A 19,353-nucleotide genomic window follows, 5' to 3' on the forward strand; every position below is an offset into this window, starting at 1 on the left:
TCTTCCTTTCCTTTTTTCTCTCTCCTAGAGTTTTTTTTGTGTGGAGTTTTTCCTTGTGTGCAGAAGGGTCAAGTGTGGGGGTGTCAACTGTAGGGCCTGTCAAAGCCCATTGAGACATACTGTATGTGATTTTGGGCTATATAAGAAATAAATGTTGTTGTTGTTATTCCGTTGAGTTTGCATTAAAGCTTCATTATGTAGTGCTTGTAAATGACTTTGAAACGGGTTATTGTGTAACATGTTTAAGTCTTGCTATCATAACTTTACTTATGTGCCTTTATTTTGTAAGTTCCTGTGAGACGGATACTTTTATTTTGAAATGACGGAAAACCGGAAGTTGACTGTATTAGCGCGGAGAGCGAAACAGGGAAAGGACATAAAACGACGGAAAACACGGTGATAAAGGGAAATAGCGTTACAGAAAGTGTATAGTTTTCTTTGTTTAGCTCCTGTCAATAGTGGACACAAGGTTTGTTGGAATTTTCTGTAAATTTATTTCAACTTTTATTTATGTTTAAGAAAGATACGGCTATACTTAGCTTTATTTAATGACTGTTTATTTTGTTTTAGATTGTTAATTTGTATTTATTGTTTTCTTTTAGCTCTTATGTTGGTTTGAGTTGGTTTGATAACGCAATGTGAATGAGAAAGAAATAAAGAGCATTAGACCATCAGTAAAGCTGTTTTAATTCGACGGGACGCTACAGTAAGAGCTTGTACCTCATCGATTCCATCTCACAAGTTCGATGTTCCGAAGAGGGATCCGATGATGGTCGAAAGCCGTGACACTCACTCATGATATGGAAGCATCAGCAAGCAGTAGTAAAGGTCAGATGATGGATGCCGGTCAGGACAGCGGAGAGGAGGAACTTCGCCGTTCACCACAGAGAAGATGCTTGCATATCAGAGAGAGGAGGCTCACAGAAAGGAGAAAAGGCTCATTCACCTGTACGACCAATGGAAAATCCAGGCACGCAAGGCCAGAGAGCTACTAAAGGTAGATATCCCTGAAAATCAAATTGCAGCTCTCATAGACACACTAGAGAAAGCAAATAATGATGTTACGGACCTCTATATGGAAATCAGAGACTATATTGCACCCTCTGATGAAACACGACGTCACGTTGATGCATGTGAGGCAGTGAGAAAGGACATTGTTAAAATTGCTTATGAAAGGATAGCAGGCATAGATGGAGAATTTGATGGTGAAACTGTGAAACAACGTTTCCATGAGCTGCTTAACAGAGACTATGCTTGCTCCATCTATGGATCAACAGTGTCACTTTCCAGCCAACATTCCATAGCCTCCATGGTAGCGATCAAAATAGCGGATGCTGCTGCAGAGTTAGCTGCAAGGAAAGTAGAGTATGAGATGTTACTGGAGGAGGAAAAACAATGTGAACGAATTCAACAGCTGGAAGAACAACAGAAAAGGGATCTAGCAGCCCAGAAAAATGAGCTGGCAAGACATAAGAGCTGCGCAAGCTAAATTGAATATCTACAATCAGGGAGGTATGCAGGAGGCTGATGTTGCAAGAGCTGACTATGATATTCAGAAGCCTTTGGGTTCAGCCCCTATTCACCAGTCCTTCCATGGTCCAGTAACATCACGGTCACAATCTGATGCATCCCACCTAGCTCAAGTAGTTCAAGACAGCATACCTCTGAATAGGCTTCCAATGCCAGAATCATCCATGTTCACTGGTGACCCCATCCAGTTCATTGAGTGGAAGGCCTCATTCATATCACTCATAGACAGAAAGAACATCTCTTCAGCAGACAAACTGTATTATTTAAAAAGGTATGTGGGAGGTCCAGCCAGGAAAACGCTTGATGGCATCTTTTATAGGAATGATGATAAAGCCTATAACGATGCTTGGGTTCGCCTCAACCACAGGTATGGTCAACCATTCATTGTACAGAGAGCCTTTAGAGAGAGGTTGGCAAATTGGCAAAAGATCCAGTCAAGGGATGCTGAAGGATTGAGAACGTTTGCAGATTTCCTGCATGCATGTCAGGAAGCCATGCCTCATGTTAAGGGTCTTGAGATTTTAAATGACTGTGAAGAAAATCAGAAACTGGTTCTAAAGTTACCTGAAAGGGCAGCATCACGGTGGAACCGGCAGGTCACTCAAGTTATGAACGACAAGCAGGAATTTCCGGACTTCAGAGACTTTGTTAATTTCATGCTAAATGAGGCAGAAATCGCCTGCAAGCCCATAACCTCATTTCATGCTCTCCATTTATCAGGGCCACGCACAGAGAAACACCATCTTAAAGAAAGAAACACTAAATCCAGTGTAGTCCACACACAGACAGTAACAGAGACTGGGAATCAAGGGCAGTTGATGTCTGGTTTAAAGGCTCCATGCATGCTATGCCAAGACAGTAAACATCGTCTGCACTGCTGTCCCATGTTCAAGGAGAAGTCTCTGGATGAAAGAAGGAAATATGTGAAAGAAAGGAAACTGTGCTATGGTTGTCTGAAGCCGGGCCATAGTGCAAAGGACTGCCGGCACAGACACTCATGCGACATCTGCAAGGGAAGACATCCAACGTATCTCCATGATGACAACTATACCAAATTCAAAACACCTACAGTCTCAAACCAGAGCCACACAGATGAATCAGCTACCACATTGTCTCTCAGTGTGAACACTGAAGAGCCGTTCTCAAACACCTCCATGATTGTACCAGTATGGCTGTCTTAGTGATCCAGGTATGGAAAAACTTGTTTATGCCCTGCTTGACACACAAAGTGATACGTTTTTGTTGACCAAGAAATTAGTCATAGCTTACAAACCAAGACCCATCCTGTGAGACTGAAACTCACCACCATGATTGGAAGAAATGCATTAGTGAACAGCGAAAGGATCTCAGGTCTCCGAGTAAGAGGCTATAACTCCACGATCCTCATTGATTTGCCACCTGCTTACACCAAGGATTGCATACCAATAAATCGAACACACATTCCTACCTGTGAAACGGCAAGACACTGGAATCATCTTAGTAAAATAGCTGAGGAAATTCCACCACAGCTGGATTGTGAGGTTGGCCTGTTAATAGGCTATAACTGTTCAAGGGCACTGGCACCACAGCAAGTAATCTTGGGAAAGGATAATGAACCTTATGCAGTTCGCACAGATCTGGGGTGGAGCATTGTGTGTTGTTCACCATCTAACCATGACACGCCAAGCAATACCAACATGTGCCACAGAGTTGCAGTCAAATAGCTTCCTCCAGTGACTCCATCGGATGTTATTAAGGTACTCGAGTCTGACTTCAAGGATACTAGTAAGGATGACAAGACGGTGTCTCAAGATGACATCACGTTTCTGAACATGTTAAAGGAGGGCATTAAGGAAAACATTCACGGCCATTATGAGATGCCACTACCCTTTAAGCAGAGGCCGCATCTCCCTAACAATAAACAACTAGCCATTGTCCGGCTCAGTCATCTTAAAAGAAAACTGTTAAAGGATGACGACTACAGGAACCATTATGTGAAGTTCATAAATAAGGTCATTGAGAAAGGTCATGCAGAAGAAGTCTGTGGTGAAGGAAAGGAAGGAGAGAAATGGTATATACCCCACCACGGTGTGTATTACTCCAGAAAACCAGGCAAGCTCCGGGTTGTCTTCGACTGCTCTGCTAGGTACAAGGGAACTAGCGTCAGTGATCACCTACTATCTGGTCCAGATCTGACAAACAGTCTAACTGGTGTCCTCATCAGGTTCAGACAACACCGTATTGCACTCATGTGTGATATAGAGAAGATGTTCCATCAGTTCCACGTATATGAAGCCGACAGAGACTATCTGCGTTTCCTTTGGTGGAAGGAAGGAGACCTGAAGGCAGAGCCTAAGGAATTCCACATGAAAGTTCATCTCTTTGGTGCCACATCATCACCTGGATGTGCCAACTATGGATTAAAACACCTTGCAAAGGAGAATGAGAGCCTGTTTCCCCTTGGCTCACAGTTCATTATGAAAGATTTCTATGTTGATGATGGTGTTGCTAGTGTAGCCAGTGTTCAGGAGGCTGTGCAGCTTGCAAAGGAAGCTCAGAAACTTTGTGCTATTGGTGGTCTGAGACTGCACAAGTTTGTGTGTAATGACAAATCGGTGTTAGAGAGCATTCCACGCTCTGAGCGTGCTGCAGAAGTGAAGACTCTCGACCTTGGCCTTAATCACTCAAGGATGGAAAGAGCCTTAGGAGTCCTTTGGCACATTGAATCGGATACTCTCAGATTTTGTATCTGCCTGAAAGATCAGCCAGCAACACGACGTACCATATTATCTACATTTGCCTCGCTTTACAACCCACTGGGGTTTGTTGCTCCTTTCCTGTTAACTGGAAAAGGGGTTCTTCAGGAAATGTGCAGGAATGGAACAGGCTGGGATGACCCTCTCATTGCTGAACTGCAGCCAGTATGGGAACGCTGGAAGTGTGACCTTGCGAATCTGGAAAAAATCATCATACCTCGTTGCTATGTGCCAGCTGAATTTGGACGTGTCTTGAAACAAGAGATCCACCACTTCTCTGATGCAAGTACACGTGGTTACGGACAGTGTTCATATCTGAGACAAGTGAATGAAGAAGGAAGTGTTCGTTGTGCTCTCATCACAGGAAGGTCCAGAGTTGCCCCTATAAAGGTCATTTCCATCCCAAGGCTAGAGTTGACAGCTGCTGTTGTTTCAGTTGCAGTAAGCAGCATTTTAAGGGAGGAACTTAGTTTCACGAACATTGATGAATACTTCTGGACTGACTCCAAAGTAGTTTTGAGGTACATCAGCAATGAAGCACGTCGTTTTCACACATTTGTATCCAACAGGATTCAAAGGATACATCTCACAACAACAGCTCAGCAGTGGCGATATGTTCCCACAGATAGGAACCCTGCTGATATTGCATCAAGAGGATCAAGTGTAAGTGAGCTTCTTACTTCCGACTGGTTTACAAGGCCTTGGTTCTTGTGGGAGAAGGAGATACCTCCACCTGAAGAGGTTGTCACAGAGATTACAGTTGGCGACCCTGAAGTCAAACAGGTTCAATCACTAAATGTACAAACAATCGAGGAAGTAGGTCTCTCAGACCGCTTATCAAGATTTTCCTCTTGATATAAAGTCACCCAAGTTGTCGCGCGCCTCCTCCGTCGCACGAAGAATGACAAGTCCACAGGACACAGCACTGTACAGGAGCGAGAGGAAGCAAGGTGTATAATTGTTAGAGACTTACAGAGACAACAATATACAGAGGAGATTAAGTTGCTCAGAAAGGGAGCTAAAATTCCATCTAAGAGTAAGCTGTACCATTTGGATGTCTTTCTTGATGAAGATGGAATCCTCAAGGTGGGAGGAAGACTGAAAAATGCATGTCTCCCTACTTCACAGAAACATCCTATGATTATTCCAAGGGATCATCACATCACCAAGATGATTATTTCTCATCATCATGAACAAGTCAGACATCAAGGAAAGGGCCTGACGATCAATCAGATCAGATCGAATGGATATTGGATTCCAGGAATCAATAGAACTGTTGCAACACTTATTCATCAGTGTGTCAAATGGCAGAAGCTCAGAAGATTTACAGAGGAGCAGCGAATGGCAGATCTGCCATCAGAGCGTGTGGATCCATCACCGCCATTCACCTACTGCGGAATGGACTGGTCCGTTTTTCACTAAGGAAGGACGTAAGGTACACAAAAGATATGGACTCCTTTTCAGGTGTCTATGCTGTCGAGCTATCCACATTGAAATGCTGGTCGACATGTCAACAGATGTTTTCATCAACGCCCTTAGGTGTTTTATAGCTTTAAGAGGAGCAGTACGTGAAATAAGGTGTGATCAAGGAAGTAATTTTGTTGGAGCTAGAAATGAACTGAAGGATGCTCTGAAGCAAGTGGACAGAAATCGTCTGATAACGTTTTTAGCGGAAAAGCAGTGTGACTTCAACTTGAATGCACCGCACTCAAGCCATGCTGGAGGCGTATGGGAAAGACAGATCAGGACAGTGAGGAATGTTCTTCGTTCCACTCTCTCACTCTCACCAGGAAGGCTAGACGATGCCTCACTGCGGACATTCTTCTATGAGGCGATGGCTATTGTGAATAGTCGTCCACTAACGGTTGAAAACCTAAATGATCCAAGCAGCCCTGAACCACTAACCCCTAACCACCTACTCACCATAAATCCTGTGATGACATTACCACCTCCTGGGAGATTCATCAGAGAAGACATGTATGCTCGCAAGCGGTGGCGTCATGTTCAATATCTTGCAGAGCAATTCTGGAGTCGATGGAAAAGAGAATATCTCTCCAATATTGATACCAGACAACGCTGGCATACTCCAAGAAGGAACTTGAAGGTCAACGACATAGCCATGGAGAAGACTGATGACTTGCCACGGAGTGAGTGGAGGCTGGCTAGAGTTATCGAGACAATGACTTCTAAGGACGGACTTGTAAGAAAGGTAAAGATACGTTTTGGAGACAAGAAGATGGGACAGGAAGATCAGCGTTCCAGCAGGCCTTCTGTTGTTGAACGTCCAGTTCAGAAATTGGTTCTGTTACTTGAGACTGTTTAATCATTCTTTCATTCTAGTTACATCCTGTCAGGATTGGCTGCAGCTGGGCTCCACACCTGACTCAAATCCTGATGCCCCATAAATGCCGGATGTTTCCGCCCCTTCTAGGTCTCCGGCATTTTCGTGAACTCAGACATGAACTTGACTTCAGTGGGTGAATGTATGTGTTTTCAGTTCTGGTAATCGCCACACGCCTGCGGGCAAGTTTACGTTCGTTATTGTAGTTAAATTGTTTTTGGCCATCGCGCCGCTGTTTATTTGTACTTATTGTTTATTTGTTAATAAAACCCCCTTCACAACATGTCAAACCTCTGTGCTTCCTTCCCCCGTAAGCCCGTAGTCGTGACACATCCTTTACACCAAATGGGTTTATGTATGAACGTTCTTTGAATATATAGCTACATGATCATACTGTTTACTAAATCTTGAAGAAGAGTAAGGTAATTTTGAGTTTTGAAATCATTTGTGTTTTAGTTTAACTTGTATGTAAAACACTCATAATTTGGTGGGAGTGTAAATGACTTTGAAACGTTTTTGGGTTATTGTGTAACATGTTTAAGTCTTGCTATCATAACTTTACTTATGTGCCTTTATTTTGTAAGTTCCTGTGAGACGGATACTTTTATTTTGAAAGGACGGAAGTTGACTGTATTAGCGCGGAGAGCAAAAGTTAACAGGGAAAGGACATAAAACGACGGAAAACACTGTGATAAAGGGAAATAGCGTTACAGAAAGTGTATAGTTTTCTTTGTTTAGCTCCTGTCGATAGTGGACACAAGGTTTGTTGGAATTTTCTGTAAATTTATTTCAACTTTTATTTATGTTTAAGAAAGCTATGGCTATACTTAGCTTTATTTAATGACGGTTTATTTTGTTTTAGATTGTTAATTTGTATTTATTGTTTTCCTTTAGCTCTTACGTTGGTTTGAGTTGGTTTGATAACGCAATGTGAATGAGAAAGAAATAAAGAGCATTAGACCATCAGTAAAGCTGTTTTAATTCGACGGGACGCTACAGTGCTGCCTACTCGCCTTAACACAACCTCAAATCACCTACAAAGAAGTTCAACAAAGTAAGGTTAAATCAGTAAAAGGAATGTGTCATGATCTGGTCCGTGACATTGTGCGTATCCATCCTTCTTCCTCGCCGTGCTTTGCAATCGGGACAATATGTTTTACATGGTTTAGTCAATAGTCAGCTTAGGCTTTTAATGTTTCAAGAGTTTGTCAAGAAAAGTGACCAATTCAGAAACCCTCCAGGGTAGTGAGTGGAAACAGGAGAATCTGGATAAAACCTATGCCCATTTGTGGACAGCATACAAATTCTGCACAAATATGTTAGCTGCAGTTTGGGGAATTTGTGTCTTTCAGATTTTACACTGTCCTGTCAACTGTCCTTTCACTACCCACTGGTGCATTAACAACAATATTTTTCCAGATCAACTTATCTGTGAATAAATTAGAAGATGAGTCAACAATTCAACATGACATCAACTTTGTACAAGCAATTCCAGCTGACAACTTTGACATGAAGTTAACCTGCCACCGTTTTTTTTTTTTTTTATATTTATATATTTATATATATATATATATATTGGCTATGTACAAAGTACAGATGGGGATGTAAAATGCAGTTTATTTTTAGTTCACAGACACACAAAGAGCAGGAAATTCCTAAACAGGGAAGCCTCCAACCCCCAAAAGACAGTGGTGCCTCCTGAAACATGTTATAATATTCTAATGAATACCAGCGGTTTCAGGTTGTCATCTTGGTGCGCCGGTGATAAATAAACAATGCTTGCCAGGTCCCTGTGGCAGACAGAGGGAACGGGAGAAGTGTTTATCTTAACGCATTAGTGACAGGTGTGGTTCTTGGTGAGGCAGGTTTCAGCTGCGCACAATGCTGGAAGGTCACACCACAACATCTTTAGGTGATAAAAAAAAAAAACACAACAACTGCCCACAACTCCCAGGGGTTGTCGACTTGTGTCTCTGATGCAGACAAACTGGCTTTTCTGTTAATGCCCTATGATTCACTCCATGCTTTATGTGAGGGCCAACAATCAAAAATAGATACTGTGAAAAAAATTGTCCAGGTTATGTAAAATTCCTTTCTTTAAAATATCAGTAAAAGTACAAAAGTATTTGCCTTCAAATGTACTAAATACCAAAAGTCCTATTACTAGTTTGTAAGAGAATTCTTGCTTAATCAACTAGTTTTAAGTTAAAAGACTTTTAGCACAACAATCTTTTTTAAAAGATGCCTTTCGTTTGTCTGTCCTTCATTAATATGATCATAAGCACAAAATATTGAAGGAAAACTATTTCCACTAGGTTAAAACCAGTGACTATTGAATAAAGGGTTTGAAAACTCTTTTGTCTCTCTTGTCTATCCTGAAGAGGCTTAGAATTAGAGGCCAGATGGTCCAAAATATGGCAGCCCGCCTCATCTTCAATCAGCCAAAATACACCCATGTTACACCTCTCCTTACCTCCCTCCACTGGCTCCCGGTAGCTGCTCGCATTGAGTTCAAATCCTTGATGCTTGCCTACAGGGCTGTAAATGGAACTGCGCCCTCCTACATCAACACACTACTACCTAGATACACTCCTACACGCTCTCTCAGATCGGCAAACGAAAGGAGACTAAAAATTCCTTCTTCACGGGGTCTCCGATTCCAATCATGTCTGTTCTCCGTTGTTGTCCCTGGCTGGTGGAACAACCTACCCTCCTCCACACGACTAGCCGAGACTATCACCACTTTTAAGAAGAAGGTGAAAACCCTCTTATTCCAAAAATATTACAGACAAATTTAACACATACACATGCATACACATTTAACAAACAAATACAAAATGTATAAATACATTATAATTTTTCTTAGTCTAGCACCCAACACTCTCCGAGCATGTTCTTCAATGACAAGTCTAAGCCTTATCAGGGCTCTTAGTTTGTATACTTGATATTCTATAGAAATCGAACGAGAATTGCTGGTGTCTTCCCATTGTAAGTCGCTTTGGATAAAAGCGTCTGCCAAATAAAGTAAAGTAAAGTAAAGTAAAGAATTCGTGGCTCAGCAGGGCTTGCTTCCTACCTTGATGAACGATCTTACCAAGTGACTTCCACCTCTGCTTCACATAGACTCTCCATTGGTATCCCTCAAGGCTCAGTACTAGGTCCTCTCCTTTTCTCCCTCTATACGAGATCACTTGGTGAGGTCATCTCCTCAAATTGATTTTTCTACCACTGCTATGCCGATGGCACACAACTCATCACTTCCTCACTCAGATCTACATGATGCTTCCAAAATCTCTGCATGTCTAACTGACATCTCATCTTGGATGGCAGCCCATCACCTCAAACTCATTCCTACCAAAACTGAATTAATATTCCAGCAAATTCTTCACCACGTCATTTTGTTTTCTCCGTATGTCGTCCCCACTTCCCCTCTGTGTGTCCACCAGATGGTGACCAAGCAGCAGAGCAGAACCCCAGGGAGGATGCTCCTGAGGGTGAGGTGGACGAGCCCAAAAATACCCCTTATGGAGGTAAGCTGGTGGAAGAGGGCAACGGGAAGTCGCCAGCCAGCAACTGCGCTGCTGGGACTGCCTCGCAGGGAATCCGCCTCTCCAGCTCTGGTCGTGGACACGCCTACCTTCTGCCCGGACATTCCCCAGCAGAAGAGGGAACCTTGCTCTCAGATGCAGATAAGATCACCACCGTACTCTTGTGTGGGGCTGGTGCTGTAGACAGACAGGATGGGTTACTTCCTGGAGTTTGATCGGCCAGAGTCCGAGCCATGGAATGGAACCTGCCCCACCACCACACCCAGGATCCAGTGCAGGAAGACCCCATGGTGTGGGACGAAGCACTGGCGGCTGGTGAGAGGGTCATGCCTTCAATGTTCCTGACTGTACCTCCTGAGGAGATCCCGGAGACATTTACACTTACAGCATTTATCAGATGCCCTTTTCCAGAGCGACTTACAATCAGTAGTTACAGGGACAGTCCCTACTACCATTGTGCTCAGGGGCACAATGGTAGTAGGTGGGATTTGAACCTGGGTCTTCTGGGTCATAGGCGAATGTGTTATCTAGGCTACTAGGCTACTACCGCCCTGGTGGAGGGAGCCAGAAGACCCTCTTATGTCGCCCCCACTTCCCATCTGTGTGTCCACCAGATGGCGACCAAGCAGCAGAGCAGAAGCCCAGGGAGGAATACCCCCTTTGGGCACCGTACTTGTTGGGGGCTCCTCCTGAGGGGGAGTAGGTGGGGAAGCAATGGTGCTGTGTCCTCTATGGGTGGTAGTAGCCTAGTAAGTAACACTCACCTATGAACTCACCTATGTTATCAGTTCTGGCAATCGCCACACGCCTGAAGGTTTGTTTTTGTTCTCCACTTTTGTTTCCCCTGTCTATGGCCCTCATGTCATTTTGTTTTGTGTAGTTTAATAAATCATTGTTTGCCAGATGTCCCGTCTCTGCGTTTCACTCCTCCTCAGCTCGCGGACGTGACAATACTAAATCAAATTAAGGTTGGTGTCAATACTGATATGTTGCACAAAGACTAAGAATATAGGTAACAATGTGAGTTGTTACCTCCTGGTGGACCACAGCAAGTAAAAAGTCTCTCCAAAGCTGATGGGTGAGATGGGTGAACCCAATTGTGATTGTGCACATTTGACGATTACTTTTTTAATCTACAAACACAAATGACTGTAACACGCACCAGAAAAAAGGGCCAGAGGAGTAGTCCAGAGTAGAATACATCTTACTTCAAGACTACTGTTAGAATCCCGAGAGGCAAGGTAAAGGTTTTTAAGGATTTCATGTTTTAAAATATCTTGTACACCGTAGAATTCAATAAAATCATGCACAAGACACCAGTGTAGGGATGTTACAAGTTACAGAAAATTACAATAAATTATAATTGTAATCCATTACATAAATGATTCATATTGTATACAAGATATTGACATTATATTTAATATTTGTATCAGGAAACCTACAAAACATGGTATTTATTACAGCCAATCGGTATGCAGTGCCCACTGACTATAGAAATCCCTGTGAAGTGGAAATGTATTAGTTGAATGTGACAAGATGGACTGTCCATGAGTATCCTTCCAACAAAAGCAAACACTAAAAGGGTTAAAGTGAGAAAGTTGTTGCGAGCTTCCTATTTATATTTCTAGTCAGCAGCAACCATTATAAAGTAAAGAGACATGCAGTAATATTTATTTTGTTACCCATTGTCCTCATTATCAAGTAAAGAGATGTCAGAAAAATAAATAAATGTACTCCATAATTTCTAAATATAAAATTGGCACATAGAAATAAAACAAAAATTCTCACAAAAATAGATGTATGATGTAGGGGCAAGGTACAGGATCATGGGGGAATTAGTTGAATACTATTTGAATACACAGCCCTGTAACCAATAAATGAATCTGAACCACACCATGGTTTCCCCCAATGTCTTGAGTCTATTTACTTATATGATAAACAGAGTTAAGCCAGTATCAGACCAAAGGCTATCACTGGCATGCACCACCCTCAGATCCTCGCATCTTGCGTGAAATCAAGATGGACAAAAGTTTGTTTATAGTAGTGGTTATAAATGGTTTATTATAGCGGTTTAACTGAACTATACCATTTTACTGCAATACTGTATGGAAGGCAGTACACTGGAGACAAATGTTGCATGATAAAGGGCTGCCAGTTGAAGGGAAAAAAAATGATTAATCATTTTCAAAAATAGTTAAGAAAAAAACTGACCTCCAAAGGGAGCTTTCTGTCACACTGCCGAGGTTGAAGTCGTAAGACTTTGTCAGCATTAGGATGACCTGTAATGAATGAGCAGAGTTTTAGATTATATCAAATTACAGAGATATATTCAATAACAGTTTGGTGCAGGCTGGTAGTATGGATAGGCATATAAAACCTGATATCAGTAGAAGTTGAAACGTTCTTTATTATTACTTGACCCAGCATTTTATTCACAATAGAACACAGATAAGTCTCAAAACATCTGGACATTGGCAGGTTTAATATGACGTAGCCTTTGCAATTTTTAGTTTTTGCAATTTGATGTTGAGAAATCTTGTGAAATAATTAAACATTATTTTTATGTACTTTCATTGAAGAGACTCTGCCTCTCTAAAACATCACTTGATATGAATTTACCTACTTGTATCCATTTTTCTATTTTGGCCTGTAAAACAGTTGGGATATTAACCTTAATGACTTAAAATGTGATTTGAAACCGATAATGTCAACAGATTATTGTAATCATGACTTCGTCTTTTAGGTGCAAAGACAGGCTAAAATTACAAAATTATATAATTATTAACATAATATTAATCCAAAAAATTAAAGCACAGGCTTGCATAGGACACCATACAGACCAGAAACACCAGGTGAAATGCATAGAGATCCACATACATGTACAGCATAAGCGTAAAGAGCAGAGAGTAAATTTCTCTGTGGAGTTCGGGTAGACACAAACACCATATAATAAAGAGAATGCAGCTAAGTGGTGGGAGGTGCAGAGGAGCAGATCCACCTCACTAACCAACTCATCACAATGTTCCTTAATAGATAAGATAAAATAATTTCACCTTGGGGAGCTTTGGGAGCTCCATACGAATGTTAACATGAGTTTATCTCTCTGCTCTTCTATGGTGTCTATGCTGTTTCCTAGCAACAATATCAGCAGTCATCTCTGTTCATTAGGTTGAATCTTAAATTAAGATTCACTACTTACCACCCACAACTACTTTCAAGTATTGTTAATGTCACTGAATGTGGTAAATTAAATGCATATTCATGGTAAATATATTAAATGAATAATTTGCAGTCCTACATTTAAATCATGCAATCATCAGTGCTCACCATTAGAAGATCAGCTATGCACTCCATGCATAAATTGCAAGGTTTTGATTAAGATGAATTACTGTGAAAGGACTGCAAAGAATGCTAATCATGGTTTCATGAACCATCCTGAATCCGATAGCCCCATGTACCATGGTCAGGACGTTAAAGAACACTAAGTGACTGTGACGACAACGCACGACGGCGTTGTCGTGCATTGTTCTGTAGGAAGTTATTCCATTGTTATGCTTCGGTTATTCTGAATTGAACTATTTATGTTTCTGGCCATCGCGCTGTTTCGATCTCTGTTTATTAAAAACCACGCACTTAATACAAAATGTCAAGCAATTGCGCCTCCCTCACCTCAACCCAACGTGGCACAATGCACAACCAACCATAGGCGCAGATTACAGAGATGGCATAAACCGGGAAGGACCATTTTTCCGGAATCAGCATGGGCAGAGCCAGTGGGCTTCCTGTGGGAGTGAGTCGTGCTGAGCTCCGCAAGCCACATCGAAGCGGTTTCTTTCCATTGGCACAATATTACAGCATCAAGGAGACAGTTCTGTCCAGGAGCCGGAAGGTGGAGGGAGTAGGTGGCTGGGGGCACCAGCTTGTTGTCTGGGAGGGCAGGGTGGGCAGTTAATCAGAGCAACCTCCTGAAGGGATGCGCAGGTACAGGGCATGCGAGTTCCCAAAACAAAAGGGACTAGTCCTGCCTTCATTCCTGACGTGGCATGGGAAGCTGCCTGAGTGCCTGGACCCACCTCCAGTTCAGAAACAGTGAGGGATTGTACCTGAGTTTCTGGGTCCACCAGTTTTAGTTTAGATTTTTTAAAACTCACTTTCACCCATGTCAAGCATTTCCGCCTCAACCCTCCTTCATATCAGTGAATTTGAATGGATACAGTGGGAAAAAAACAAGTTAAAATGATTTTAACCACCCCTTTCTTGAGATGGCATCGTGTTTTGGCAGTTTAGTCTTGCTGCGCTATAAAGATCCTCCCAAGCCTCACTTCGGCCTTATGGTGCTCCGTCATGTTGGAAAATACAGTTCTTCACCAAACTGTTCTTGAATTGTAGGGAGCAGTTGCTGTTGGAGGATGTTTTGGTACCATTCTTTATTCATGGTTGTGTTCTTAAACAAAATTTAAACTGAGCCCACTCCCTTGGATGAGAAGCAGCCCCACACATTAATGGTCTCACGATACTTTACTGCTGGCAAGAGACATGACTGATGGTAGTTCCCCAGTCCTCAGCAGTCCAATCCCTGTACGTTTTACAGAATATTAGTCTGTCCTTGATGTTTTCTTGGAGAAAAGTGTCTTCTTTGCTGCCCTTCTTGACACCAGGCCATCCTCCAAAAGTCTTCACCTCACTGTTGATGCCCTCACACCTGCCTGCTGCCATTCCTGAGCAAGCTCTGCACTGGTGGCACCCCGATCCCACAGCTGAATCATCTTTAGGAGATGATCCTTGGATTTGTGTGACTTTCTTGGGCACCCTGAAACCGTATTTTCAACACTCGAACCTCTCTCCTTGAAGTTCTTGACAATCTGATAAATGGTTGACATTGGTGCAATCTTAGTAGAAGCAATATCCTTGCCTGTGACGCCATTTTTTTTGCAAAGTTATAATGACTTCATGTGTTTCCTTGGCTGTAACCATGATTAACAGTGGAAGAACAATGATTTCAAGTATTAACTCAACCAGAATGATGACAGACCAGAATAATCTCAAGCCTTGTGCTCACCAACATTCTCACCTGTATAAACCAGAAGATTCTGAAGACTGAAATTGAAAGCATAATTATTTTCCTAGGATTAAGTTTTCATGGCAAAGAGGGACTTTACAATTCTTCTGATCATTCTTCTACTGTGTGCACTGCCACAATCTGTATTTGTTTGCACGGCAAAGTAGCCCCTAACATTTTGTTGTATTTGTAGCATCCTGCTTCAGTGAAATGACAATAAAGGCATAGGTAACTAACGTTATGGATTATATGAAAATTGCCATCATAACAATTGAGGAGGCAATTTGTGAAAACCAATATTTGTGTCATTCTCAAAACATCTGGCAACAACTGTCATAGAATCTCAGGGTCAAAACCAAATAGAGGCTAAGACCCACCCCTTTACTGCCTTTGAATTCTTCTGCAGGTGTGAGTGACACATAGAAATAAAAATGACCTGCAAACTGTCAACTACTTTTTGACTGAATGCAGGCAAGAAATGGCATCTGAAAAATGTGCTTATCCAATTCAGTGAATGTAAATGAATTTTACTTCTCCTGACTTTACTCATTCTACAATAATATGCACTGAATACTGCGGTATGGAAAAGATACCAGTATAACCTCACTTACAGACAGACAAGCCGAGAAAAAAAATATTACAGGTCTTTTAAAATAATGCTTTGAATTTAATTTAGCAAAAGAGAAATGCATGCTAATGACCAGGTCCATTTGTGTGTCCATAATTATTCATTAGCCATGTCTCTGTGGCTTGAGCTTATTATATGTGTGCATGTCTGTGTCGGTGTGTGTGTACATTTGCATATATTTAGCATGAAAGAAAGATGAAAGGAACCAACCCCAGTGGAGGCCTTCAGGGTTGCCTTTGTAAACATTAGCTAAAGGGTAGAGTGTTTGTGGGCCTTCTATCTGACACATATGGGGACTGACGTGGGTGGTTATCACTGAGCTGCCATGATAGTTGGCTTCCCACAGGAGGGTGCATATGGTACACTGCATTGTATGCCAGTAGGCCTAGCATGCTTCTCACAGTGTAAACACAGCCACACAGGATCGTCCACAGTAAAGCCTAGAGTAAAACAGTTTTACACTTAGAGTTCAGTGCAGCAAATTACCATATCACAACTTATTATGCAAATCCGGTGAAATATAGATCATTTGCCCAATGGTTTTATGATTTTGTCCCACAGCTATGGTTTAAGAGGAGATCTGTGTTGCCATGAGTTCAGGTGTGTTTTCATCTTGGCTTGTGAGTGTAGTGCTTGGTTATATAATTCACACATATGTGAATAATATATTTGCAGCAGAATCCTTGCATATTAAGATGAAAAATGTGTCAGTTGTGACAGGTCTATTTCAAGAGGATGTAAAAAATTTAAGATACAGGAAACTTTGTTTTGCAGACTATAAACAAATTTGAGATGGTGGGTCCCAAACAAAGTCTCCAATCGTTCCTGCAGTAACACTCCCTCCCTGAAATGGGATTTCATTACCATCTGTTATGTGCATAAAATTCAGTCAAATAAATACAGTAATGTCGTTGTGACACCCAGGAGCCGCTGGGCTCACGCAGCAGGCGCTCGTGCACTTGATTAACGGGTCCTGAACTCTCCAAGCTGATGCCAATTAAGCCAGAGTGCTCAGGACCCGTTAAAAGAGTGCATGCTGCGGCAACCATTGGTGTGGATTGATGTACCTTGTGTTTGTTGGTTCCTGACAACTGGCTCACACCTTCGGGTTATTTTGTGTTTTCTTTTTTTGGCCATCATGCCTGTTTCATTTGTTATTAATAAAATCCTTATGTCCTGCCATCCCTATGGCCTCCTTCTCTTACTCACTCAAAGTCGTGACAGTTCTGCATTTTTTTTTTTAATTCATAAATGTATTATTTCATTTACTATTTTTATTAATTAATTATTTGTTCATTAATTTACAAAACAACCAGATCTGCAATTCTGATAGGAATAAATCAATGATCATATTTTTTTGGTAAAATTCTATTTTAAACTGACAGCAAAACATCATACATTTTCCATCAAATGCTTTTTGCCGAGTTTTATTGCAGTTAAAACACTTCCAAGAAGAACAATGTTTTTGAAATTATTTCAATATTTATCTCTGCATCATATTCCATTTTTTTACTTTTCAGTTAGTACTGATCGTATGTCTATTCACTTCAACATAGTAAGACAGTATTATTATATTACTGTAATATTATTACTGCCTTGGATTTGTAAGATGATGTGAGCTCATTTACATGAACCTCCCTCTTCCCTCCCATGAATCTTTTGCATGTTGCGCAAAGACAAATTTAGGAATTTTAAAAAGTGTCTGACTGCTTAACCAAAAAATTCTGCATTGTGTTAAAATTATTTTGTTAACTACAGTATGCAGGGGTGGTTCTAACCTGTTTGATGCCCTGGGCAAACATCCCCTCCCGCATGGGCCAGCCATAGAATTAACCCCCCGTGCAGGCGCACCGCGCAAATCGAGGGCGCCCTTTCTCCCTGCAAATGGGCAATCCTAAAAACACAGCCAGCCATGATGTTGGGCCAGAATCGGTGCGTGCACAAAAAAAATTGCCCCCAGGGCATTGGCCCATGTTGCCCATATCAAAACCAGTCACTGCCAGTGAGGCATGAAAACTATTTTATGAAGAACATTTAGGCACAAAAGGACAATGTAATTTTATCATATTATATTATGTTAATGGTATTTTTAAGGGTCAGACTCCTTAGTCGATCTATAAGTGTTGATGTCGGTATCACAGAACCACATGGGAGCACAGCAGTTGAGAAGTTCTGTCGAAATGGAAAGTTTTTCTAGTTAAAATGTGTGGCTATTCTAAGCACTGATTTCCAGTGGGATTCTCAGGTAATAAGATCGTCACCATGAAATAGTCGCATTCTGGGATTTAGTGAAAACGCATTTTCCGTGCTAGGCGCATCTTTGAGGTGCATCTTTGAAAAAATATATAAATAACTCTGGAGCGTATGATTAAGAGTAGTTATAATAATGTACACTGAGTCTGAAACAAAAACCTTATAACAATATCTGGAGCCCAAAGTCTATGATTTATTATAAATTACTGGAACAGTGAACTGTGGTAGCTTTAATATGTTGCTTAAAATAAAGAGGTTTAGCTAACATAAAATATCTTAACAACTTAGGGTGTCCCCATTACTGACATAAATTGCAAGAGGAAATAATGTGAATCCAGTATTCAAGATTTGACTGGTAGGATGTCATTATTTTATTCAGTTTATTTCAGACCCGTTGTCACAGCTGAATTTAAATGCCATGGACAGGATTCTCAATACAAGATTCTTATAGCATATCCCATGCACTCCAAAAATGATTATGTATTGGAATTATTTGGCAAAGTATTTTTAGTGTTCAACAAATAAATTAAATTCAACACTCTCTTAATAAATGGAGAAAATGATTAATAATATTGAGTACCAATTCATAGTCCCAATTGAATGCGATAGAAACTGGTCAAAACTGTTTTTTGTGACCAATTAAACAACAGTGTCTACAGGCAAGAATGACTTCTCTTTAAAGACGTGTTAAATGAATTAGGCTTTAGTGTAGTATATTCAATTCAAATATATAGTAGTGTGTGTGTGTGTATAAGTTCAAATAACAATTCAGAGACTTTAATTTTGCATAGATACTTTGTAGTGATATTTATAATGCCTCTGTGTCAGCTGCATTGTTCCTTCAGTGTGAAATTGCTTTGTGATTTGTTTAATGAATTTAAAAGTAAATTTTATGGACAAGGTGCGTAGATTTGGAATTGCTGTTCAAGAGCATCATAAGTTTTAGGATTAAGTGGTGTCATAGAAATAACCAGAGCATCAACCAATCATAAATAAAAAAGATTCAAACAGTGTAGAAATTGAAGCCCACGCATAAATCAATCCATATTACATGTCAAAGACTTCAAATTTATTAAACGGGATTATGATTGGATTATATATCAAAGGATAGTGTAATTGTAAAGGACTGTGGTTTCATTGATTTATCGGTTCTGATGGCCACTGCCTGCCAACAGATTCGACATCTGCAAGCACCACCTATTAAAAAAAAGACAGAGGCCATATTGAGCAGTCTACCAGTATGATTTTTGGCAGTGGTG

General features: G+C 41.1%; 1 protein-coding gene across 3 annotated transcripts in view; it reads right to left on the bottom strand.

Annotated features, from left to right (window-relative positions):
• The window catches only part of sorcs1 (sortilin-related VPS10 domain containing receptor 1), a 115,657-nt gene that overhangs the window by 63,927 nt on the left and 32,377 nt on the right, over positions 1 to 19,353 (bottom strand). For all 3 annotated transcript variants that reach the window (XR_003749072.1, XM_028971828.1, XM_028971829.1), the window contains one exon: positions 12,366 to 12,433. Coding sequence is in view for 1 of the 3 variants with exons in the window: in XM_028971828.1 (XP_028827661.1) it covers positions 12,366 to 12,433 (68 nt within the window). In the remaining 2 variants the exon portion in view is untranslated. Of the gene's footprint in view, positions 1 to 12,365; positions 12,434 to 19,353 lie in introns of those variants that run through there.

This window comes from Denticeps clupeoides, chromosome 3, assembly GCF_900700375.1.
Source record: "Denticeps clupeoides chromosome 3, fDenClu1.1, whole genome shotgun sequence".
Taxonomy (NCBI): domain Eukaryota; kingdom Metazoa; phylum Chordata; class Actinopteri; order Clupeiformes; family Denticipitidae; genus Denticeps; species Denticeps clupeoides.